At 36.5% G+C, this 27,545-nt stretch overlaps 1 protein-coding gene across 1 annotated transcript in view; it reads right to left on the bottom strand.

Annotated features, from left to right (window-relative positions):
- The window catches only part of Klhl1 (kelch-like 1), a 413,770-nt gene that overhangs the window by 272,560 nt on the left and 113,665 nt on the right, over nucleotides 1-27,545 (bottom strand). Inside the window, exon 2 of the mRNA NM_053105.2 lies at nucleotides 3,947-4,129. Coding sequence (NP_444335.2) covers nucleotides 3,947-4,129 — 183 coding nt within the window. The remainder of the gene's footprint in view (nucleotides 1-3,946; nucleotides 4,130-27,545) is intronic.

Below are 27,545 nucleotides of genomic sequence, written 5' to 3' on the forward strand. Positions count from 1 at the left end.
AGGAATAGATACAGATAATGTGGTACATTTACACAATGGAATACCACTCAGCTATTAAAAACAGGGACTTCATTAAATTCACAGACAAAAGCAAGAAACTTGAAAATATCATCCTGAGTGAGGTAACCCAGTCACAAAAGAACAAACATAGTATGTACTCAGTGATAATTGGTCAATATATGCACAATACAACTCACAGACCATATGAAACCCAAGAAGAAAGAAGATCACAACAAAGTGTGGATGTTCTCTTTGGATGAAGGAAGAAAATAATCTTGGGAAGTAGAGGGAGAGAGTGATTTGGGAGGGACAGAAGAGGAGGAGGGAAAAAAAAGGTTTCTGGTCCAGATACAGGAGGAGATGGGGAAAAGTACCAAGGGTCAGGATTTCGAAAGGAGGTGTATAGCAATGGGGGAAGGGAAACTGGGAGTGGCCACTAGAAAGTCCAAGATGCCAGAGACTCAAGAGGTCCCCAGGATCCAACAGGGAGGACACTAGTTGAAATACCAACAAAAAGGAGATCGATCTTGTAAAGACAATATCCAGTGGATAGACATGACCCCTGGTTGAGGGATGAGACCAGCCACCCACCTCAAAAATATTAATCCAGAATTCCTCCTGTTGAAAGGAGATGCAGGGAAAAAGTGTGGAGTAGAAACTGAAGGAATGACCATCCAAAGACTGCCCCACCCAGGGATCCAACCATCTGCAGACACCAAACCCAGACACTACTGCTGAGGCCAAGAGCTTGGTGATAGGAGCCTCATATAGCTGAGTGAGGTAACCCAGTCACAAAAAAACAATCATAGTATGTTTGTCCCTGTCCCCTGAGAGGCTCTGCCAGAACCTGACGAAAACACAGGGACTACAATGGAAGACTTAGAGAAAGGAATGAGAAGCAACCTCATAGGAAGAGTATGAATATCAATCAACCAGACACCCCAAAGCTTCCAGGGACTAAACCACCAACCAAAGAGTTCACATGGGTGGACCCATGCCTCCAACTGCATATGTAGCTAAGAATTGCCTCATCAGGAATCACTGGGAAGGGAGCCAGTAGAAGTTCGATAATCCAGAGTAGGGGAATGCTAGGGCACTGAGGCAGGAGTGGGTGGGTGGGTGAGGGAGTACCCATGAAGAAGAAGGAGATTGGGATGTTATGGGGGGGAGGGGGATAACATGTGGAATGTAAATAAATAAATTCACTAATGAAATAGAAGAATTGAAAAGTCCCAGCTTTAAGGCCCTGAAAATATTCCCAACAAATTCATAGAAGAAAACTTTCCTTACTTAACTTAAGATATGCCAATAAGCACACAAGAAACTTATAGAACACCAGTTAGACTGAACCAGAAAAGAAAATCCTCCATCCGCATAATAATCAAAAATACAAGAACCAATAACTGTGGCATGGAGAAAAGGCCAGGTAACATACAAAGGCAGATATATCACAATTATACTGACATCTCAACAGAGCCTCTAAATGCTAGAAGACCTGAGAAAGATATCTTGTAATCTCTTAAAAAAAAAAAGAAAGAAAGAAAAGAAAACCACAGATGCCAACCTAGAATACTATAATCACCAAAACTCTCAATCACCATTGATAAAGAAAACAAGCTATTTCAAGACAAGTTCAAATTCAAATAATATATATATATATGTACATATATATATATATATATATATATATATATATATATATATATATATTCCAGCCCTATAGAAAATATTAGAAGGAAAATTGAAACCCAAGGAGTATAACTACATCCAAGAAAAAAACAGGAAATATGTAATTCTATATGAGGAAAAACAAGGGCAGAACACACAATCATACTAGCACACATTCACCTCCACACATGTACACATACACCACACACACACACACACACACACACACACACACACACACACACACACACACTAATGCCACCAATGTCAAAATAACAGGAATCAACTATCTCTGTTCATAAATATCTGGCAACATCAACAGATTCAATTTCCCAATAAAAAGATACAGGCTACCAGAATGGATTTGAAAACAGGATGCATTGTTCTGCTGCACAAAAGAAACATGCCTCAGCAATAAAGATAGACATTACCTAAGTGTAAAGGGCTGGGAAAAAAAAGGTTTCCCAGCAAATAGAGCCAAGAATCTATCTAGAATGCTATTCTAATATCAAATAAAATAGATTTTCAACCAAAATTAATCAAAAGGGACAAGAAAGGATACTTCATACTCCTCAAAGGAAAAAAGTATCAATTCTGAACATCTACACCCCAAACAAAAGTGTAGTCACATTTGTAAAGAAGCACTGTTAAAACTTAGATTATCTATCAAATCCCACACATTAATAGTGAGAGACTTTAACACTCTACTCTCCCCAATTGACAGTTCATCTAGACAAACCTGAACAGAGAAATGATAACAGATATTATGAATCAAATGGAACTAACAGACAACTATAAAATATGTCGCCTGCCCCCCACCAAAAAAAAAAAAAAACCATAAACCTTCTTCTCAGCAACTCATGTATCCTTCTCCAAAATTGATTATATGGTCAGTCACAAAACAAGCTTCAACGAATACAACAAAATTGAAAAAGCATCTTACTTATATCTTATCAGACCACCACACATTAAAGCTGAACACCAATGGCAACAGAAACACCAGAAAGACAACACAATCATGGAAACTTACCAACTCTCTACACAATGGTCCCAGGGTCAGGAAGAACTAAAGAAAGAAATTAGAGATTTTCTAGGATTCAATGGAAATGAAGGTATAACACACCAGATTTATGGGACATAATGAATGTAGTGCTAAGAGGAAAGTAGTGCTAGGTTCATACCAGTAAGTGCCTCCATGAAGAAACTGTAAAGTTCTCATACCCCAACTTAAAAGTTCACTGAAATGATGCTGGATGGGAGAAGGAGGAAGAGGAGGAAGAGAAGGGTAAGAAGGAGGAGAAGACAGAGAAAAAGCAGAAGCTGCAACAAGCACATTGAAGAGTAGTAGGAGGCAGGAAATACAGGATTGGAATCAATAAATTAGAAACAAATAGAATGATGCAAAAATCAATGAAACCAAGAGCTAGTTCTTTGAGAAAATCAACAAGATAGAAAAATCCATTGTCAAACTAACTAAAAGACAGAGCTGTATTTTTTGTCCCCTTCGGAAAACAGCAAATATGGCTATTTAAAGCAACTTTCTAGAATCCGCCACAATAATTGATTCAATATTTATGAATACTGGTTGAAAAAGTGATGTTTGTCACCTGGGTCAGGTAGAGTGAGTTAGAGACAGTAAGTTGATCCTTGTAAAACTGTAAAGATTTCTATAAAATATTCCATTCCTTCCCTACAGGATACATTTTATGCTGTTTAGTATAGTAAGAATAAAACTCTTTGTGAGGGGCAGACACAGTCACATGTAAGACACACACAGGAGGAGACAGAGACACAGGTACAGAAAGATTCACAAGACAACCTTTTATTTATTTATTTTTTTTCTGGTAGGCACAGATTCAGACTAATGCAATAGAGAGAGAATGGACAACACTGGTATCATGAAGCAGAGAATTCAAATTTGGACTGGCTCTTGGTTAAATCACCACAATTGAGAATGCTTTAATTTGTTCTCTTAATGCGACATCAATGAATTATTGGTTACTCAGAATTAATTACTAAAGTGTGTAATATGTGCAGTTATTAAAGGAGTTATAGAAATAATTATGTTAAATCTTTAAATTTCTTTTATTAGTAGTTAAATAATTAAAATGATATGTTAATTTTCCCCTGAATGTGAAGTAATAGAATAGCAATGACCGAAGATGTCAAGAAATTATAATTTCTACTTATTATAATGCTAACAAATTCTGCAGTCTAAAAACTATTCTATAAGTTTTTTAACTATGGATATACAATTGCAATATTGGAACTCTCATACCTATGAGCAGGTATCTTTCGATTTCCAACTATCAGGATGACATCACAGAGCTGCTGTTGCTTTAAATAATTCTCCATCTTTCTAAATGATTGCTCAGCATGGTGAACAGCTTGATAGAATTCTTCGGAGCTGCTGGAATCCAAATCACTTTGAGGTGTCAGTGAATGATTGGTCGATGTCAACCTGTAAATCACACACAGAGAAGAAAAGATGATGTTTATAAAGTGTCAGTAATGGTTCAGAAATTTATTTCTTTTATAAATTTAGGTCAGCAATTTAGGGAAATCTTTCTTTCAGACATTATCATATAAAACAAGTATATAAAATCATTTACACACACACACACACACACACACACACACACACACACAAACACACACACACACACACACACACACACATACACACACACATATATCCACATCCCAAATGCTATCCCAGCTTCTGGTTCCCCTCTTACAGAGTCCTTCCCACATCCTCCTTCTCTTCCCTAAGAGGGTGGGTCCCCTGGAAATCTCTTATCCTGGTGCATGCCCACCCCCCTTTGGAGGCCAGACACATCAGCTCTCTTGAGGAACGGACACCAAGGTCAAGTTACAGCTTTAGGGACAGCCTTTGTTTCACATGTTGGGGTACTTACATGGAGACTGAGCTGCCTGTCTTCTACATATGAGCCAGGGACCTCACACTATTCCCTGTATATTCTTCTGGTTGGTGTCTCAGTCTCTGAGAGCTCCCAGGCATCTAGACTAGCTAAATCTGTTTGCAACTTTTATTCATAATAGCCTTAAACTGGAAATAACCCAGATGTCCCTCAACCAAAGAATTGATACAGAAATTATGGTTCATTTACACAATGGAATATTACTATTCAGCTACTAAAATCAAGACATTATGAACTTTATAGGGAAATGGACGGAACAAGAAAATATCATCCTGAGTGATGTAACTTAAACCCAAAGGACATATATGGTATATGCTCACTGACTAGTGGATAATAGGCAAAATGTACAGAATACCCCTGATACAGGATATACTCGCATAGACCCAAAGAAGTTAAACAAGTAAGGAAGTCCCAAGTGAGGATGCTTAAATCCCACTTAGTAGAGGAAAGCATGGTATAGGAAGCAGAAGGAAGGAGGGAAGTGGGCAAGTGTGGGGAGAGGGAAGGACATGGGGGCAACATCAGGTATGGGAGGAGACGGGAGAGATGTTCAGAGGTCTAGGAGAATAAACGGAAATCTGCCACTGGGTGCCATCTCTAGGTGCCACTCTGCTGCACCGGGTAGGTGCAATCCCTAGGAAGTCCCAGAGATCTGGACTTAGGGAATCTCCAAGAAATCACTCTGGGAGATCTGAGGCAGGATGCCTAACACTGCGGACATGGAACCTGACGAGGAACCCCAGGAGGGGTAAGGACACTAACCCACCCACCAAACTTCCCACCCCCAATTTATCCCATCTTAAAGAAATGTAGGGATAGAAATAGAACAGGGACTGAAGGACTGGACCACCAATAGCTGGTCCATGGTGAAACCCAACCTATCCCTGACAATATTAATGATGCTCTGTTATGCTTGCAGACAGTAGCCTGTCACAGTTGTCTTCTGAGAGGCTCTTCCTAGCAGCTGACTGAAACAGATGCAGATACCAACAGTCAAACATTGGACAAAGGTCAGAGACTCTTGTGGAAGAGTTGGGTGCGAGGGGAAGAATTGAAGGCCCTGAGGTTGATTGGAATGAATTTTTTTAAAAGTCAGTTTAATAAAAATTATTTGTCTTGGGAAGCAGGACATAAATTAGAGAAAAATATTTTCTTGTCTTAAAAGGTTACTTATGGTAGATTTTCTATAGCAGAATATCAAGTTATTAAATCTGAAGAAGTCACAGAAATAGGATATTCATTACATGTTTACTATAAAATTTATTGACATTGTATACTAAAATGTATTTACAATCTTTTTGCTTAGATAACAGACAAAATGATATTCCTCTATAAAAACAAGAACTCTTTTCATCTTCTTGAGCAACATAAGTGTAATTCAAAGATGTTACAGTAAGAGAACTATCCGAGCTTACTGCAGTAAATGTTTTACTTACACGAAGTCTCTAATAACAAAAGAAACCCTCATACAATATGAAAGCAAAATGGCAGTGATAGGAGGATAGGCACATGAAGGGGTAGAAAGTGATGGTAAAAATCTGCCAGTAAATATAAAATTAGTATAAAAATGTAAGTTGGAGGACTAACTTTTGTGTCTATCTTCACAAACAGAATGCCTGTTACTAATGCATCAAATTATCAGCTGATTCTTTCTCAAAGAAATAATAAATTGTTGGCAAAGTGAATATGCTTATTCCTCTTGTTTTCTCAATACATTTTTTCTGCATATGAAAATGTCCCATTATGCCTAATAAACTTGTGTGATAATGCTTCAATAAAATTAACTTTATATTGTATTTTAAGTTCTATAATCAATACAAATCATACTATGTTAAATTAATAATAAATCCAATTCAAAAACTACAAGAAAATAAAGTTTTAGAATTTGATGAAAAAAATGAGATGCTGCTGCCCAACTTTGTCAACAAGAGCAAAATTCATAAGAGTGTTGCAATAGACCATAGACTTCAATACAGTAAGAAAACTGAAGCAAATATAAGTAATGAAATGAAATGTATTGATCAATCTCTTGTAAACCACAACCAATTTTGAGTTGATTCATAACCACACTTTAGATGTAGAAAGCTAGTTTGTATAACATAACCAAATATGATATCAATTGAAACTTTTCCCTATTGAGATGAAGAAGAAAATGAATGCATTTCTTGCCCATGCAGCTGGAATCGAGGTCCTCTAGCATATAACAAGAAAGAAAGTAAACCTACTTTTCTTAGATATCAACCAAAGAAAATGTTTATATTTATCAAAGATCCAAAGGAATCCACAGATTATCTAACACACATGGAGTTATAGCTGTAGTATTATGTGTCATCTGTTATTAACATTACTCATTTGCACAGTAGATGTTTTCAAAGAGTTAAATATTTGAAAGTAGTTCCAAGTTTTTCGATGCCATATATTTGTCTTTAATTTTTTTTCCCAGAGCAGCATCATCATTCAGGACATGATTTGAAAATCAGATATATGTAAGTATCATAGCAATGAACTTACATGCATAAGCACTCTGTGTAGATATTCACAAAACTCACTGCAAGAAGCAGCTGTCAGTCTATCAGAGGCAAACTATAAGATCGCAGGTAGCAAAGAAACCTGAGTCAGGAATACATTACATTTCTCCAATGAAATACTGATGTTTCTAGTACTGTGTTTACAGTTCATGACTAATACATGTCTAAACTTGAAGATTTTAACTATAACCCTGTAGAAAGACTCCAGATTTGTTTGAAACAGAACCTGTAAAATAGTTCCACCTGCAACCTGTTATTAGAACTTATTTAAAAGTTTAATGAAATGCTTTAGTGAAGGTTTCATTGTGTGTGTGTGTGTGTGTGAATTTTAACAAGAAACAACTCACTAACTTTTAGCAAGTAACCCAAGTAATGGAGACTTCACTATTAAATAAATTGAGAAACAGATGCTTAAATCTTAGTGAGATTTCAGAATTATCTAAAATATCGGCTGAGACACGGGTTGCATATTTTAGACTAACCTGTATAAAATTAAACTAGCTGCATTCTAGGCATAGATCTTAAGATTCCACTCCATACTTAAGATCTATTGACAGTTGACATGGTAGAGTTTTAAAAAAATGTTTTTATTTTTGTTGTTTGTTTGTTCTTTAAAGGATGCGGCCACTAGTAAATGCCTGAGTGGATGGCAAGGACATTTGAAAAAAGAGGAACATTGTGAGCTAGTTAAATAAAATATAAAACAATAGTAATGATTATACTGTGTAGTGTTGTAACAGTTGGAGGAAAATATGGGATGTATATATAATCAGCTTTCCTTGTATACACATATGCCATTCTCCATGTTAATAAAATTTAAAACCATAAAATTAAGGACAGAGAAGAAAAGCTGAGTGTCAAGACATTTTTCCCCCTGTATTAGTTTTCACCTAGACTTTCATTTTTCTAAAATTTTTCACATTTTGATTTTTTTCTACACTTCTTGAAATAAGTCATTTTCTTCAAGGTCTTTGATCTGTCAGATAAATGGTTATGTTGGTTCAATATGATTTTCTCTTGTACAATTCTCATAAATCATTTCCCAATCTCAAACTTGGGCAGGATTAATGCACTTCAACCTTTGATCCAGGATGAGGTTTAAGAATAAGTTTCCTACCCCAGAACAATTGTCTTTTACAAAACGACCTCCATTGCTTTGTTTTCTTCCCATTAAAAATCAACGTTTATAGTGCAATAAGCAAAAATTTAAAACTTTAGAAAATACAGATTATATCTTTAAACATGTTTCTTCTAAGTATTAAATAAAAAAAGGTGGCTTTGGTCAATTTTTCATATTATACTAGAGTACTTCAAGTTTAAATGTTTAAGGTCTTTATAATAAAATATCACATTAAAGTGTCTTTATAGAATGAATGGATATTTTAATTTACTTTTATTATAGCTTAGGTAAAACTGTAGACAATATAATAAATACAATTTTTAAAAATGAAATTATAAAATTGTTTCAAATTTAATTCATGCCAAAATCATCATCAACCTAGCATACTTAAAAAAAAAATAAAATAATTCTTGACTGATAGTTTGAGCTATTCATGATATAAATATAACCTAATTTAATTCATAAACATTTGTCCTGAAAGAGCTGTTTCACTCATTAATGTCTGTTTTTGACTCTTGAAACCAACCTAAAACCACTGATAGTTGAGTTCTCTTAATATATACCTTTTCTTAATTTTCTTCTTTAATTATTACTGGTGTGTGTGTGTGTGTGTGTGTGTGTGTGTGTGTGTGTGTGTGTGTGTGTGTGTGTGTTAGAGAGAGAGAGAGAGAGAGAGAGAGAGAGAGAGAGAGAGAAAGGTTACTGTATTATACATGTATATATAATATTGGTCACATGTAAATATGTTTGGGCTTGACCACTTGGGTTAAGATTATCTATCAGAGGTCTCATCCCTGAAGTGAAGTGATTGTCTGTCTTTATCAACTATTTATTACCTGTAGTGCTTAACCTAGGTGTGATACCTGTGAAATTTCCTTCTATGTTAATTGATATAGATATTATGTAGTTCTCGTTTATTTGTCCATATTGAAAAGATATACTTGTGCAGCTTCTGAAGAGATTACATTTACATATCAATAATTTCAGAAATCTTTCTTTTACTTTTCATGAATAATACAAATAGCAATTTCTTAGCATGTTGCAAGCATGTTTTAACTATAACTGTGGGAAGGAGACTTCGTGAGGAATTCAGCAACTGTTTAGTGGTTGATAGATATATGAAATTCTTATATGAGGTTAAGTTTTTAAATTCTTTTCTGTTTCAAAATTACGATATAATAAAATGTTTCCTCTACTCCCTTTCTTCCCATACCTCTCCTTATTTTCTTTCAAATTCATAGATTTATATGTGTGTATACACATACATCCATACATATATATGTGTTCTCAAATACATACAAACAATATACTCAGCCTATACCATGTTACTTGTATGGATGCTTTCAAGTCTGACCTTTGGGAATTTGATAAGCAATTTATACCAATTTATGTGCTTTTAATGTGTTATTTACCAATGCTCTCCAATGTGTTATATCAAAAAAGCGTTGAAACTTAAAAGTCAGAAGGCTAAGGAAAAAATGGAATTTAAGAAAACAAATTAACAAGACACCAAGCATTCTAATATTACTTAGTAAAGCGTATTCTCATATCATTACTGAAATGTAAAGAACTGTTCAAAATGCTTAGCTATTTTAAGCACACTGATATTTTAAATCTTGTTTTATCCACAAGATAAAGTTTAAGAACTTGAAAAATTATAATTAATACAGTTTATAAGGAGATAATTTGGTAGAGGGATGGATAGAAAGATGCTGATAGAGGTACAGAATTTGACACATATACGAAGATTAGTAAAACAAAATTCTAAAAACACTTATACTATTTTGGATTTTTGAGTTATTTTAGGTGCATTCATGTACATGCTGTTACATGCACATAATTGCAGAAAAATGGAGACTCACAAAATGGAGAGAAGTTGTATCCCCATAACTGGAGTTACAGAAGTTTGTGAGCTGCTATGTCAAAGCTGGAAACAAATTTAAGGTCATCTAGAAATATAGCAAGATCTCCTAACTGGTTAGCTTCTCTCTATCCAGCGTAATCTTATTTCAAACAAGACAGTAACAAAACTAGAATACATACATAAGATAATAATAAAAAAATCTTCAATATCAATGAAGAAAACAGGAAAGGAGATGGTTAAATTAATTTTCAAATATTTTTTTTCATTTTAGTTTGAATATAGTGTCAGGTTCAATACTGAAGACAAATACATTAAACATTAAAGAATATTCTTACAATATCAGATAATAGGAAAATAAATATTAAAATAGTTCTTGGTTCAAAATCTGAAGATAGTAAAAAATTATTTAGTGAAAACTTCACTCTATTGACCCCTCCAAACTAAGCATGTACTTCAAGGAATAAAAAACGTTTTATTTATAATGTTTAAATGTTGCATACTAGGTAGGCATAATTTTAATTAAAATCACTAACCCATAATGACAAAATATTAAAATTCATAAATGAAATGGTAAGCCCAAAACAATGGAATCTAAATGACGCTATGAACAACTCACTTAGCAATGTAATATGAAATAATGAAAACATGATTGTCATGTCAGTAATGAAATATGAGGAAGTGTTACAAATAAATGTTAACCCATGCCTAACACACTGATTCAGAAATATCTTATTAACCCCAGGACAGAAGATAGAGTCTGGAAAATATTATAGTGAATAAAGTTCAAGCACCAGGTTTTGATACTTAGATGAGAGAAAAATGAACAGTCATTAAATGTGTTTCTGGGTACAATTTTATTTTACATAATGGGAACTCTAATGCTTTTTATGAAGTGTTTTAAGATATAAACACACACACAGAGAAATAGGACAGAATTGTCTTTGAATAATATTTAGGGAGTTAAGAAATGTACATATTTTGGTTGCTTTAGTAGATTCTAAAGTCTATTTGTACATCTTTAAAGCCAACTAGGTTTTTTTCTTACTATAATACTTCTGAAAATAAGTAATGTATGAATTTTTTAGTTTTATAGAATAATTATTAGGTTTATTAACATAAATATTGTCTATAAAATTATTGTCTTAGCGAATTAAATATACTTCAATATAGTCATTATAGCATTTCAGTGGATATTCTTTGTCGTCAACTTGAGTACCTCTGGATTTAATTAAAAGACAGAGAGCTATATACCTATGAAATGGTAAGATCCACCTTTAATCCAGATCTTTTGAGATGTGAAGATTCGTCTTTAATGTGGGCAACATTTCTGGGCCACAGCATAGGTATCAGGCTAATTAAAGAACATTCAGAATAGTTTATTGTTCTCTTTTTGCCTGATTGCTCCAACTCTGCCTGGCAAGTTTCTTCTTTCACAGACATTTCAGACTACTTTTGGGGGATTCTACAATATACTGAAGACTAGCTGAGACACCCTGCCTTCTGGATTTATCAATATTTGGATTAAGCAATTGTTGGAACTTTGGTGCTTCTGTTAGTATACAGGCATGGTGGGACAAGCTGGGCTACAGCCTGTAAGCCATACTAATACATTTGCTAGACAGACAGAACGATAGATGATAAAAACAGGCAGACAGGAGAGACAGACAGACAGACAGACAGACAGTCAGATAGATAGATAGATAGATAGATAGATAGATAGATAGATAGATAGATAGATGATAGATAGATAGATAGATAGATAGATAGATAGATAGATAGATAGATAGATGATAGATAGATAGATAGATAGATAGATAGATAGATAGATAGATAGATAGATAGATAGATAGATAGATGATAGATTCGTCCTATGTGTTCTCTTCCTCTAGAGAATCCCGACTAATCCAATACCTTTTGTTTAAAGCTCAGAAAGGTTCATTAGCTGTTATAAGAGGAGTTTTATTCAACTACTGTTGAAAGAGCAATTTTGTTGTCTGTGATCATGAAGAATAATATCTGCACATATGATTAGAACTCTGCTAAGCTTATAAACTATAAATTGTTAAGAAATAAAAATTACCACTCTTTCACAGCTGTCTATAAGTAAAATACAAAATTTCTAGTTATACCCTTTTTATATACTGAAAACATTTGAATGATTCTCTGTATATGCTGAGACCATTTGAACAACTACTTTTGCATTGGATTTAAGGGTCAGTCCTCAGGAGGAACCACATGTCTGGTACTCTGAACCTGCCTAAGAACACATGGTTGTCTAGCTCTACCAGGTTTATTTTGCTTACCGGCCTTGGTATCCGGCAGCCTTATAAATTCATATAACTATACCCTAGGTTAAAGTAGCTGATAGACCTCATTATTTTGTGCATCATGTTATCTATGCTGAACTAATTAGAGAAATAAAATAAGAGGGCAAATGCATAAAGAAGAAGAAGAATTTGCAGGATAACATGAGAGCACAAAATGTAATGATTTTGTAAAATATACATCACTATAATAAGGACTGTAATAGGTTAGTAATTAGTTATGCAACACCTATGCTTTTCATTTTGTGTCTTTTCTACTAAAATTTTCCTACAGGTTATCTAACATCATATATATATATATATATATATATATATATATATATATATATATATTTGCCAAAAATCTAAAAAAAAACATTAATATGTAGTGACTTGTTTCACTGCTGTCTATAATAACATGACAACTAAAGACCTGATTGCAACGTGTAGTGAAAAATCAGATGTAAATATTGTTACCACAAAAACCGTTAAGTGGAAAAGGAACTCACACACTGAGTCATTCCATGGAAAAGAATCTGTCAAGTAAATGGAAGCAGAAACTACCTGGCATTGTTATGCTGAGGTCAGATATAGCATATAGCAAACAATTACCTCAAAGTAGGTAATAAATAAAGCCATCACAGAGTCTTCAGATAAAACACTTACCAACTTGATTTTATAATTTTAATGATCACACATGCAGCAAACATTAGACCTCATATTTCATAAAACTAACATTAATGGGAATAAGTTGTCTGATACAACATTATACAATTTAAGATAGAGATCATATTCTGTCTTAAACCTTGTCATTTTTGTTTGTTTTCCAGTTCACTCCTGAATCTCATGTTTTCTATTCCCAATCATTATTTGGCAACTGAGAGGGAGTATGCATATTTTATATGCATATCTCTGAAGTACCAAGTTGCTTAGGAAATTCAAGCACAGAATGTAGAATACAATTCAATTATTTCTTAGCAGAACTTTTGAATTACAAACGCATTGTATGTATGCCTCTTTGTGTGTGTGTGTGTGTGTGTGTGTGTGTGTGTGTGTGTGTGTGTGTGTGTGTGTGTGTGTCTAGAAATACGAGAACCTGAGAAGCTACATTGATTTTGACACTGAATTTCTTTGTAAAACGTCAGCCAAATTGCTTCTCCCGTCTGATGGAATTATCCATTTGGGAAACCTAGTCTATATTATTTGTTGAATCTCTAGGAAGGTAACCTGTGGACAAATAAAAGAGATGGTTATGGCTTTTTATTACTTATTTGGTTTCTGTTATCATAATCCTTTTTGTAATTCAACTCTAATTAAACATACAATTATACACATAGACACACAAATACACATGCATCAGTATTGTATCATTGTCTCATTTTAGCATTCTACCAAATGATATACCTGAAAATGGCCCTGGATTTGTCTGGAAAGTTCATATAATAACCCACTCAATCATTATTTAGTAATGTTACATCTTAATAAATTCTGGGACTTTGTATAAGTTTCCTTTCTTTTTATGAAAAATAAATTCTTCTCATGTATAAAACATTCCAAACACAGTTTCCACTCCCTTCACCCAACCCACCCTCTCCCTCACATCCACCTACTCTTTGTTTCCCCTTCAAAAAAGAGTGGAACTCCAGGAGAAGACAACCATCCAGGGAAAAAAAAAAGCTACAGAAGTCAAGAAAAAGCCTTCACATCAATGTTGGACAAGGAAATCCATTAGGAGTAAAAAGGAATCTGAAGAAGAGAGAAAGGGATTAGAAATATACTGTCTCCCACTGTTAGGTGCATCATAAGGACATGAAGCTGAAAGCAATAACATATACACAAGGGACATGATACAACCTTACAGAGTGCAACCTTGCTCTTTCAGCCTCTGAGAGAAAATAATGAATATGCATCTATAAGCTTTAAAAGTCTCAACTCTAGCTTATCTAAAAATCCATAAATCACCTGCATAGCCTGATAGGGAACTCATAAATTTGCAATAAAGTGTTGGGTAATGTAGATAAACTTACACCATAAAACCATCAACATATAAACTTGGAGACCTTGTTAACAAACATTTTTTTTTCATCTATTGAACTGAAGGTAAAGACTTCTTGCCAATTTTACCTAGACAACATATTCATATCTTAGGAAGCATTCTGATATTTTAGAGGATCCATTCAACATACAGAAGTGACAAATAGATCATACAAGCTGCCCACATTTCTCTCCTTCATAGATTACTTCAATTTATTGCTTTATAATGAATCCAGTACACAGAATCTCTAAAGTGATTATACTTTAGAATGGCATGTAATGTAACATATCATGAATATAAGAGTAGCACTGTTGAATAGTTGTCATATTAAAGTGTTTACAACCAAGCCTCACTTCCTGATAATATTAAAAGAACATTTTACAAATGCAGTCCTATCAGAAGGCAGAAAAAAATTGAGATTATACTTTTGTCTACCAGAAACTTTTCTGTATGAGCAATTATCAGGATAGGTAAAGATAGAGATCTGCCTTATAAATGGCTTCAGCCAAAGTGGGTTTGCCTTATTATTTTAGCAAGCCATTTAAAACTTTGCACTCAGATGTTTACTCAAAATAAACCTGAACAATTTGGAATCACATTAAAATAAGGAAATCTGAGCATGAAATTGTCATACACAAAGGGACTTGAGAGATGATTCAGTAAGTAGGGTGCTTGCTGTGTAAACTCCCTACTTGCTGAGTTCAGATATTCATCCCTCCCATAAAATGCCATGCACAGTAATGGATACTGGAAATCCTAAAACTGAGGAGGGAGAGAAAGAACGATATCTGGCATGTATCACCCAGCCAGTTGAGCTGAAAAAAAAATAGTCTTTCTCTTCTGTTAGATGCACCAAAATATAAGGGCAAGAGTGAAAAAGGAAGACAACTGACATGGACCTTTGGTCTTAAAACAAACACTAACAGACACAGACTCATGAATGCAAACACAATGGTTATAACAAGTAACTAAAGAAAAACATATTACTGTAAATTATTAAGGAGAACAGTGTGTAAACTTCAAAACAGATAAAAATTTCAGTTGTCAATCCTATACTTATAATGACCTATAGTGATTCATTTAAAATAAAAAACTGTGAGATCATATAAATAATCCTTTCACTCCATCAAGTAAGTGTAGTATTGGTAGAATAAATAAAAGGATGTCTATGAAGTGCATACTAAGAAGAATTTAGGTTTCTTTGTTCTGTAGTTTTCTAAATTGCTTTCATGTACTTGGTCTTTGAAATATAGTATAATGCAATTAGAACTGACATATTTTTAAGGAATTAATGATAGATATTTTCAAAACGTACATGAATGACATAGAAAAAATAGAATGAAATCAAGCTCAGTTAAAATGATCTAAGATAAATCTTTAAATGTAGGGAATTTTTTTATTTTTTATTAGGTATTTTCCTCATTTGCATTTCCAATGTTATCCCAAAAGTCCCCCATTACCCTCCACCCCACTCCTCTACACACCCACTCCCAGTTCTTGGCCCTGGTGTTCCCCTGTACTGAGGCATATAAGGTTTGCAAGACCAATTGCCCTCTCTTTCCACTGATGGCAGACTAGGCCATCTTTTGATACATATGCAGCTAGAGACATGAGCTCCGGGGTACTGGTTAGTTCATATTGTTGTTCCACATATAGGGTTGCAGTTCCCTTTAGCTCCTTGGGTACTTTCTCTAGCTCCTCCATTGGAGGCCGTGTGACCCATCCAATAGCTGACTGTGTGCATCCACTTCTGTGTTTGCTAGGCCCCTGCACAGTCTCACAAGGGACAGCTATATCAGGGTCCTTTCAGCAAAATCTTGCTAGTGTATGCAATGGTGTCAGCTTTTGGAGGCTGATTATGGAATGGATCCCTGGATGTGGCATTCTCTAGATGGTCCATCATTTTGACACAGCTGCAAACTTTGTCTCTGCAACTCCTTCCATGGAAGTTTTGTTCCCAATTCTAAGAAGGGGCAAAGTGTCCACACTTTGGTCTTCATTCTTCTTGAGTTTCATGTGTTTCACAAATTGTATCTTATATGTTGGGTATTCTAAGATTCTGGGCTAATATCCACTTATCAGTGAGTACATATCATTTGAGTTCATTTGTGATTGGGTTAACTCACTCAGGATGATGCCCTCCAGGTCCATCCATTTGCCTAGGAATTTCATAAATTCATTGTTTTTAATAGCTGAGTAGTACTCCATTGTGTAAATGTACCACATTTTTTTGTATCCATTCCTCTGTTGAGGGACATCTGGGTCCTTTGCAGCTTCTGGCTGTTATAAATAAGGCTGCTATAAACATATTGGAGCAGTTGGAATATCTTGTGGATATATGCCCAGGAGAGGTATTGCAGGATTATCCGGTAGTACTATGTCCAATTTTCTGAAGAACCTCCAGACTGATTTCCAGAGTGGTTGTACAAGCTAGCAATCCCACCAACAATGGAGTGTTCCTCTTTCTCTACATCCTCGCCAGCATCTGCTGTCACCTGAATTTTTGATCTTAGCCATTCTGACTGGTGTGAGATGGAATCTCAGGGTTGTTTTGATTTGCATTTCCCTGATGATTAAGGATGCTTAACATTTTTTCAAGTGCTTCTCAGCCATTCAGTAATCCTCAGGTAAGAATTCTTTGTTTACCTCTGAGCCCCATTTTTTAATGGGATTATTTGATTTTCTGGAGTCCAACTTCTTGAGTTCTTTATAATTCTTGGATATTAGTCCCCTATCTGATTTAGGATAGGTAAAGATCCTTTCCCAATCTTTTGGTGGTCTTTTTGTATTATTGATGGTGTCTTTTGCCTTACAGAAGCTTCGCAGTTTTATGAGGACCCATTTGTCAATTCTCGATCTTACAGCACAAGCCATTGCTATTCTATTGAGTAATTTTTCCCCTGTTACCACATCTTCCAGGCTTCTCCCCACTTTCTCCTCTATAAGCTTCAGTGCCTCTGGTTTTATGTGGAGTTCCTTGATCCACTTAGATTTGACCTTAGTACAAGGAGATAGGAATGGATCAATTTGCATCCTTCTACATGATAACCACCAGTTGTGCCAGGACCATTTGTTGAAAATGCTGTATTTTTTCCACTGAATGGTTTTAGCTCCCTTTTCAAAGATCAAGTGACCATAGGTGTGTGGGTTCATTTTTGGGTCTTCTTTTCTATTCCATTGGTCTACTTGTCTGTCACTATACCAGTACCATGCAGTTTTTATCACAATTGCTCTGTAGTACAGCTTTAGGTCAGGCATGGTGATTCCACCAGAGGTTCTTTTGTCCTTGAGAAGAGTTTTTGCTATCCTAGGTTTTTTTGTCATTCCAGATGAATTTGCAGATTGCTCTTTCTAATTCGTGGAAGAATTGAGTTGGAAATTTGATTTGGATTGCATTGAATCTGTAGATTGCTTTTGGCAAGATAGCCACTTTTACAATATTGATCCTGCCAATCCATGAGTATGGGAGATCTTTCCATCTTCTGAGATCTTCTTTAATTTCTTTCCTCAGAGACTTGAATTCTTTTATTTATTTATTTATTTTTTATTTTCATTAGGTACTTTCCTCGTTTACATTTTCAATGCTATCCCAAAGGTCTCCCATACCCACCCCCCAAATCCCCTACCCACCCACTGCCCCTTTTTGGCCCTGGTGTTCCCCTGTACTGGGGCATATAAAGTTTGCAAGTCCAATGGGCCTCTCTTTGCAGTGATGACCAACTAGGCCATCTTTTGATACATATGCAGCTAAAGACAAGAGCTCCTCGGTACTGGTTAGTTCATCTTGTTGTTCCACCTATAGGGTTGAAGTTCCCTTTAGCTCCTTGGGTAATTTCTCTAGCTCCTCCATAAGGGGCCATGTGACACATCCAATAGCTGACTGTGATCATCCACTTCTGTGTTTGCTAGGCCCCGGCATAGTCTCACAAGAGACAGCTATATCTGGGTCCTTTCAGCAAAATCTTGCTAGTGTATGCAATGGTGTCAGCATTTGGAAGCTGATTATGGGATGGATCACTGCATATGGCAATCACTAGATGGTCCGTCCTTTCGTCACAGCTCCAAATTTTGTCTCTGTAACTCCTTCTATGGGTGTTTTGTTCCCATTTCTAAGAAAGGGTAGAGTGTCCACACTTAGGTCTTCATTCTTCTTGAATTTCATGTGTTTGGCAAGTTGTATCTTATATCTTGGGTATCCTAAGTTTCTGGGCTAATATCCACTTATCAGTGAGTACATATTGTGAGAGTTCCTTTGTGATTGGGTTACTTCTCTCAGGATGATACCCTCCAGGTCCATCCATTTGCCTAGGAATTTCATAAATTCATTTTTTTAATAGCAGAGTAGTATTCCATTGTGTAAATGTACCACATTTTCTGTATCCATTCCTCTGTTGAGGGACATCTGGGTTCTTTCCAGCTTGTGACTATTATATATAAGGCTGCTATGAACATAGTGGAGCATGTGTTCTTCTTACCGGTTGGGACATCTTCTGGATATATGCCCAGGAGAGGTATTGCAGGATTATCCGGTAGTACTATGTCCAATTTTCTGAGGAACCGCCAGACTGATTTCCAGAGTGGTTGTACAAGCCTGCAATCCCACCAACAATGGAGGAGTGTTCCCCTTTCTCCACATCCTCACCAGCATCTGCTGTCACCTGAGTTTTTGATCTTAGCCATTCTGACTGGAGTGAAGTGGAATCTCAGGGTTGTTTTGATTTGCATTTCCCTGATGATTAAGGATGTTGAACATTTTTTCAGGTGCTTCTCTGCCATTCGGTATTCCTCAGGTGAGAATTCTTTGGTTAGCTCTGAGCCCCATTTTTTAATGGGTTTATTTGATTTTCTGGAGTCCACCTTCTTGAGTTCTTTATATATATTGGATATTAGTCCCCTATCCGATTTGGGATAGGTAAAGATCCTTTCCCAATCTGTTGGTGGCCTTTTTGTCTTATTGACTGTGTCTGTTGCTTTGCAGAAGCTTTGCAATTTTATGAGGTCCCATTTATCGATTCTTGATCTTACAGCACAAGCCATTGCTGTTCTATTCAGGAATTTTTCCCCTGTACCCATATCTTCAAGGCATTTCCCTACTTTTTCCTCTATAAGTTTCAGTGTCTCTGGTTTTATGTGGAGTTCCTTAATCCAGTTAGATTTGACCTTAGTACAAGGAGATAGAAATGGATCAATTAGCATTCTTCTACATGATAACCGCCAGTTGTGCCAGCACCATTTGTTGAAAATGCTGTCTTTCTTCCACTCGATGGTTTTAGCTCCCTTGTCAAAGATCAAGTGACCATAGGTGTGTGGATTCATCTCTGGGTCTTCAATTTTGTTCCATTGGTCTACTTGTCTGTCACTATACCAGTACCATGCACTTTTGGTCACAATTGCTCTGTAGTACAGTTTTAGGTCCGGCATGGTGATTCCACCAGAGGTTCTTTTATCCTTGAGAAGAGTTTTTGCTTTCCTCGGTTTTTTGTTATTCCAGATGAATCTGCGGATTGCCCTTTCTAATTCATTGAAGAATTGAATTGGAATTTTGATGGGGATTGCATTGAATCTGTAGATTGCTTTTGGCAAGATGGCCATTTTTACAATGTTGATCCTGCCAATCCATGAGCATGGGAGATCTTTCCATCTTCTGAGATCTTCTTTAATTTCTTTCTTCAGAGACTTGAAGTTCTTATCATACAGATCTTTCACTTTCTTAGTTAGAGTCACGCCAAGATATTTTATATTATTTGTGACTATTGAGAAGGGTGTTGTTTCCCTAATTTCTTTCTCAGCCTGTTTTTCCTTTGTGTAGAGAAAGGCCATTGACTTGTGTGAGTTAATTTTATATCCAGCTACTTTATTGAAGCTGTTTATTAGGCTTAGGAGATCTCTGGTGGAATTTTTAGTGTCACTTATATATACTATCATATCATCTGCATAAAGTGATATTTTGACTTCTTCCTTTCCAATTTGTATCCCCTTGATCTCCTTTTGTTGTCTAATTGCTCTGGCTAGGACTTCAAGTACAATGTTGAATAGGTAGGGCAAGAGTGGACAGCCTTGTCTAGTCCCTGATTTTAGTGGGATTGCTGCCAGCTTCTCACCATTTACTTTGATGTTGGCTATTGGTTTTCTGTAGATTGCTTTTATCATGTTTACGTATGGGCCTTGAATTTCTGATCTTTCCATGTCTTTTATCATGAATGGATGTTGGATTTTGTCAAATGCTTTCTCAGCATCTAAGGAGACAATCATGTGGTTTTTGTCTTTGAGTTTGTTTATATACTGGATTACGTTGATGGATTTCCATATATTGAACCATCCCTGCATCCCTGGGATGAAACCCACTTGGTCAGGATGGATGATTGTTTTGATGTGTTCTTGGATTTGGTTAGCAAGAACTTTATTGAGGACTTTTGCATCGATATTCATAAGGGAAATTGGTCTGAAGTTCTCTGTCTTTGTTGGGTCTTTTTGTGGTTTAGGTATCAGAGTAATAGTGGCTTCATAAAATGAGTTGGGTAGAGTACCTTCTACTTCTATCTTGTGGAATAGTTTGTGAAGAACTGGAATTAGATCTTCTTTGAAGGTCTGATAGAACTCTGTGCTAAACCCGTCTGGTCCTGGGCTTTTTTTGGCTGGGAGACTATTAATAACTGCTTCTATTTCTTTAGGGGATATGGGACTGTTTAGATGGTCAAGTTGATCCTGATTCAACTTTGGTACCTGGTATCTGTCCAGAAATTTGTCCATATCGTACAGGTTTTCCAGTTTTGTTGAGTATAGCCTTTTGTAGAAGGATCTGATGGTGTGTTGGATTTCTTCAGGATCTGTTGTTATGTCTCCCTTTTCATTTCTGATTTTGTTAATTAGGATTTTGTCCCTGTGCCCTCTAGTGAGTCTAGCTAAGGGTTTATCTATCTTGTTGATTTTCTCAAAGAACCAACTCCTCATTTGGTTAATTCTTTGAATAGTTCTTCTTGTTTCCACTTGGTTGATTTCACCCCTGAGTTTGATTATTTCTTGCCTTCTACTCCTCTTGGGTGAATTTGCTTCCTTTCCTTCTAGACTTTTTAGGTGTGTTATCAAGCTGCTAATGTGTGCTCTCTCTAGTTTCTTTTTGGAGGCACTCACAGCTATGATTTTTCCTCTTAGGAATGCTTTCATTGTGTCCCATAAGTTTGGGTATGTTGTGGCTTCATTTTCATTAAACTCCAAAAAGTCCTTAATTTCTTTCTTTATTCCTTCCTTGAGCAAGATATCATTGAGAAGAGTGTTGTTCAATTTCCACATGAATGTTGGCTTTCTATTATTTATTTTGTTATTGAAGATCAGCCTTAGACCATGGTGGTCTGATAGGATGCATGGGACTATTTCAATATTTTTGTATATGTTGAGGTTTGTTTTGTGACCAATTATGTGGTCAATTTTAGAGAAGGTACCATGAGGTGCTGAGAAGAAGGTATATCCTTTTGTTTTAGGATAAAATGTTCTGTAGATATCTGTCAGATCCATTTGTTTCATCACTTCTGTTAGTTTCACTGTGTCCCTGTTTAGTTTCTGTTTCCATGATCTGTCCATTGGTGAAAGTGGTGTGTTGATGTCTCCCACTATTATTGTGTGAGGTGCAATGTGTGCTTTGAGCTTTACTAAAGTTTCTTTAATGAATGTGGCTGCCCTTGTATTTGGAGCATAGATATTCAGAATTGAGAGTTCCTCTTGGAGGATTTTACCTTTGATGTGTATGAAGTGTCCCTCCTTGTCTTTTTTGATGACTTTGGGTTGGAAGTCAATCTTATCAGATATTAGGATGGCTACTCCAGCTTGTTTCTTCATACCATTTGCTTGCAAAATTGTTTTCCAGCCATTCACATTGAGGTAGTGTTTGTCTTTTTCCCTGAGATGAGTTTCCTGTAAGCAGCAAAATGTTAGGTCCTGTTAGTGTATCCTGTCTGTTAGTCTATGTCTTTTTATTGGGGAATAGAGTCCATTGATATTAAGAGATATTAAGGAAAAGTAATTGTTTCTTCCTATTATTTTTTTGTTAGAGTTGGCATTCTTTTCTTGTGGCTGTCTTCCTTTTGGTTTGTTGAAGATTTACTTTCTTGCTTTTTCCAGGGCCTGGTTTCTGTCCTTGTAATTGTTTTGTTTTGTTTTGTTATTATCCTTTTAAGGGCTGGATTCATGGAAAGATAATGTGTGAATTTGGTTTTGTCGTGGAATGTTTGGTTTCTCTATCTATGGTAATTGAGAGTTTGGCTGGGTATAGTAGCCTGGGCTGGCATTTGTGTTCTCTTAGTGTCTGTATAATATCTGTCCAGGCTCTTCTGGCTTTCATAGTCTCTGGTGAAAAGTCTGGTGTAATTCTGATAGGCCTGCCTTTATATGTTACTTGACCATTTTCCCTTACTGCTTTTAATATTCTATCTTTATTTAGTGCATTTGTTGTTCTGATTATTATGTGTTGGGAGGAATTTCTTTTCTGGTCCAGTCTATTTGGAGTTCTGTAGGCTTCCTGTATGTTCATGGGCATCTCTTTCTTTAGATTTGGGAAGTTTTCTTCTATTATTTTGTTGAAAATATTTGCTGGTCCTTTAAGTAGAAAATCTTCATTCTCATCTACTCCTATTATCTGTAGGCTTGGTATTCTCATTGTGTCCTGGACTTCCTGGATGTTTTGAGTTAGGATCTTTTTGTGTTTCGTATTTTCTTTGATTGTTGTGCTGATGTTCTTTATGGAATCTTCTGTACCTGAGATTCCCTCTTCCATAACTTGTATTCTGTTGCTGATGCTTGCATCTATGGTTCCAGATTTCTTTCCTAGTGTTTCTATCTCCAGTGTTGCCTCACTTTGGGTTTTCTTTATTGTGTCTACTTCCCTTTTTAGGTATAGTATGGTTTTGTACATTTCCATCACCTGTTTGGATGTGTTTTCCTGTTTTTCTTTAAGGACTTCTACCTGTTTGGTTGTGTTTTCATGTTTTTCTTAAGTACTTGTAACTCTTTAGCAGTGTTCTCCTGTATTTCTTTTAAGTGAGTTATTAAAGTCCTTCCTGATGTCCTCTACCATCATCATGAGATATGTTTTTAAATCCGGATCTAGGTTTTCGGGTGTGTTGGGGTGCCCAGGACTAGGTGGGGTGGGAGTACTGCATTCTGATGATGGTGAGTGGTCTTTGTTTCTGTTAATAAGATTCTTATGTTTGCCTTTCGCTATCTGGTAATCTCTGGAGTTAGTTGTTATAGTTGTCTCGGGTTAGAGCTTGTTCCTCCGGTGATTATGTTAGCCTCTATCAGCAGACCTGGGAGTCTAGCCTTCTCTTGAGTTTCATTAGTAAGAGTATTCTCTGCAGGCAAGCTCTCCTCTTGCAGGGAATGTGCCCAGATATCTGGCATTCGAACCTGCCTCCTGGCAGAAGTTGTGCTCCACTCTCAAGAGGTCCTAAGATCCCGTGGAGAGTCCTCTGGGGACCTTGGGGATGTCTGCAGATTCCTAGCCTAATGTGCCAGGTCTTGGTGCTGACCGGAAGGGACGTGTGCCCCTGGTCAGGCAGGGTTTTCTGCTTCCCTAATTAATGCTGTCTCAGGTCCCGCGCTATTGGATTGGAGCAGAAGTTGTCTTCCACTCACCAGAGGTCCTAAGATTCCATGGAGAGTCCTCTGGGGACCTTGGAGGTGTCCACAGACTCCGTGCCCAAGGTGCCCTGGTGCTCGTGCCAACTGGAAGGGTAGGGAATATTTCTTAAGGCTCATTAAATGTATTAGAAGTAGGAAGAAGTGTTAGAAATGTTGTAGAAGGCATTGATATGTTCAGCCAGAGTGTATAACCTTATCCATTATAAAATTCTACAGGGAAGCCAAAATGATGATGATGATGTCATTGTAGTAAGAACTGTATCAAAGGATAAGTGTGAATCTGTGCTTCCAGGATTCAAAGCCTTGTCAATATTCAGTGATATTAAAGCAATGTACCACTAAAATAAAGGCATAGAGAAGTCAGCACTCTTCAAAACAGAGCAGCACAATGACTTCTTATTGCTAAATAAGATCATTAATTATATACTTAAATTTTATAGTGCAAGTAAATTAGAAAATTATGATAAATCAATGAAAGAAAACAAAAACTAAATGGACTGCATGTGTGAACCGCAGATACGACTTTGAAAAAGTTCTTAAAGGAAATATCAATACAGCTTAAATCACATATTGACCCTCATACACTGATACTATAACACTTTCATGTACCACTCTCACCGGTGAGTAGAGAGGTTATGCAGCGAAAACATAAACAGAGAAATTCAGAAGTCACATATGACAAACCAGTACTTCTCAACCATTCTAGTGCTGTGACACTTTAATATATTTCCTCATGTTGTGGTGACCCCCAACTACTAAAATTGTAAAAAAATTTTGTTACTACTTCATAACTATAATTTTGCTACTTCTATGAATTGCAATATTCAACATCATTTGCTAGCAGAGAAATGCAAACAAAAACTACTTTGAGCCATTACACATCAGAATGGCAACAATCAACATAGCACTGATGTTGGTGTGCCTGTAAACAAGTGTAACTGCTATTGAAACTGGTTTGCAGAGTCCTCAGAAAGGTAGGAATTGACCTACCTCAAGACCCAGCTGTACCACACTTGAGAATATACACAAAGGGCTCACCATCCAACCACAAGGACACTTGTGCAACAATAGTCATTGCTGCTTTGTTCATAATGGGCAGAAATTAAAACAACCTAGGTGTCTTTCAACAGAAGAATGGATAAAACAATGTGGTAATTAAATAACTATTGCTCAGCTATTTAGAAAAATGACATTGAATTTTCTGGTAAATGGATGGGATTATAAAAAATTTTTTTGAGTTAGATAACCCAGACCCAGAAGTATAAATATGGCAAAAATCCACTTATGCTATAATCTGTGGACACAGAGATGTTAGGTACAAAGGATCTGAGGAGAACTCATCCATCTCTCTGAGGGAAGAAAATAAGACAGATTTTATGGGTGGACTAGGGCAACACAACAAAAATGGAAAAATCATGTGTGGAGTGGGAGGAGAGAGAGGGTACTTAGAGAAAGACAGTTAGCATTGAAAAGTATTTTATGGGTGGTATGAAAACCTAGTACAGTGGAAAATCTCCAAAATCGATAAAGGCAATGCTAATGAGGTCTTCAAATAATAAGGGAAACTGAGCTCCACCTGGCCATCTTTTGTCACCCAGTGAAATTTCCTGTACCAGGATTAGGATAAAAGCAATTGTGGTATAGCCCAAAAGGTGCCCATGGCAATTCCCTAAAAATCCATGTTGTTAAAAGGCTATAGGTTACACCCCCCCAAAAAAAATCCCCAATAACCAGGACATGTTGCAGATGACATCATCCACACAACTCATAGAAAAGAGAGGTCAAGCTGGTTTCTACATAGAATTTTCACCCAATATACTAGCATCTTTTGTACAGTAAGCACTCTGCAGGCTACCAGAAATATAAACACCAACCCAGTCCCAAACCCTTTGATCTGTCCTGACTGTGAAATAAGGGTGATAGGGCACAAAACTTGTGGGAACTATCATGCAAAATGTGATTTGACTTAAGGCCCTCTCTGAGGTGGATCTCAGTCCTGACACTGCTTGGTGATCCTGAACCAAAGACAAGGTATCTAAGAGAACTCAAGTAAAACCAAGAATGACTGGCTTTTAAAAGAGTAACAATGAAATAACATCTAATTATATTGTGCTGTACTCATAGATCAAAGCCTTATTCAGCCATCATCAAAGTAGTTTTCTCCTGGTGCAAATAAGAACAAATATAGACACGAACCATTCAGACATCATGAAGACATAGAAGGAGAGCATGAGGAGGAGGAGGAGAAGGACAAGGAAGAATTGAAGAAGAAGAAGAAGAAGAAGAAGAAGAAGAAGAAGAAGAAGAAGAAGAAGAAGAAGAAGAGGAGGAGGAGGAGGAGGAGGAGGAGGAGGAGGAGGAGGAGGAGGAGGAGGAGGAGGAGGAGGAGAAGAAGAAGAAGAAGAAGAAGAAGAAGAAGAAGAAGAAGAAGAAGAAGAACTCAATTGTTCAATTATATACAGCTTTAATTGTGATGTCTCTATCAAATTCTACTCCTCAGATTCCAGGAAATCATGTGGAAGAGGTAATAGAAAGAGTGTAAGAGCCAAAGGGATATAGGATATCGTGAGAATAAAGTCTTTTGAATCAACTAAGCAAGGTTCATATGAACTCACAGACACTGGGGAAGCAAATTCTCACACACACACACACACATACATACAAATGATAACTTTTAGTTAGTATTTTCATGGGACTCCTGAGTGTGTAAAAAAATAATATTAAGAGAATGCTAATTGAAGAATAGACTAAAAAAAAAAAATAAACTACCAAAGAAAGAAAAAGTCATCTTGTAAGACTGAAAAGTATCTTTGACAATGATGAGTTTTTGATAATTTCACAAATGATCAAAGTTAATTATTGCTATCATCACTATTAGCAGTGAGTACATCTTTTTGGGGTTGAATGTTGAACATAACAAATTCAAAGTAGCACCACGTAAAGCCAATGGTTTGAACTGTACCACCAAATACTTAACAGACAAGATTCTGAGTAACTTCCAAAATGATGCATATTCATGATTAAGAGGCAAAGGATAATTGAATCCATACCCTGGTTGAACATGCGGCAAGCTTAAAAACACTTAGGATTTTTCGGCTACAGACAACCTGCCACCTTCCTGGCCAGAGCACAGGTTCCGCACAGCCCGGGAGGCTTCTCCCTCACATTCCGCGGAGGTCACCTTGGTTCTGAACCCCGCGGCCGGCGGTCTGTGGGTGAGAGTGTGGAACACAGAGGCCAGCAGCTTCTGGACCGGGCGAGAGCCACAGAGCCTCTGAGGCGGCGCCATTTTCGGCTCCAGACAACCTGCCACCTTCCTGGTCAGAGCACAGGTGTCCACACAGCCCGTGAGGCTTCTGCCTCACATTCCGCGGGGGCCACCTTGATTCTGGGACTCGGCAGCGGGCAGTCTGCAGGCCAAAGCAACACAGCTTCTGGGAAAGATCCTGTTT

The sequence above is a fragment of the Mus musculus genome, chromosome 14 (genome assembly GCF_000001635.26).
Source record: "Mus musculus strain C57BL/6J chromosome 14, GRCm38.p6 C57BL/6J".
NCBI classification, from domain to species: Eukaryota; Metazoa; Chordata; class Mammalia; order Rodentia; family Muridae; genus Mus; species Mus musculus.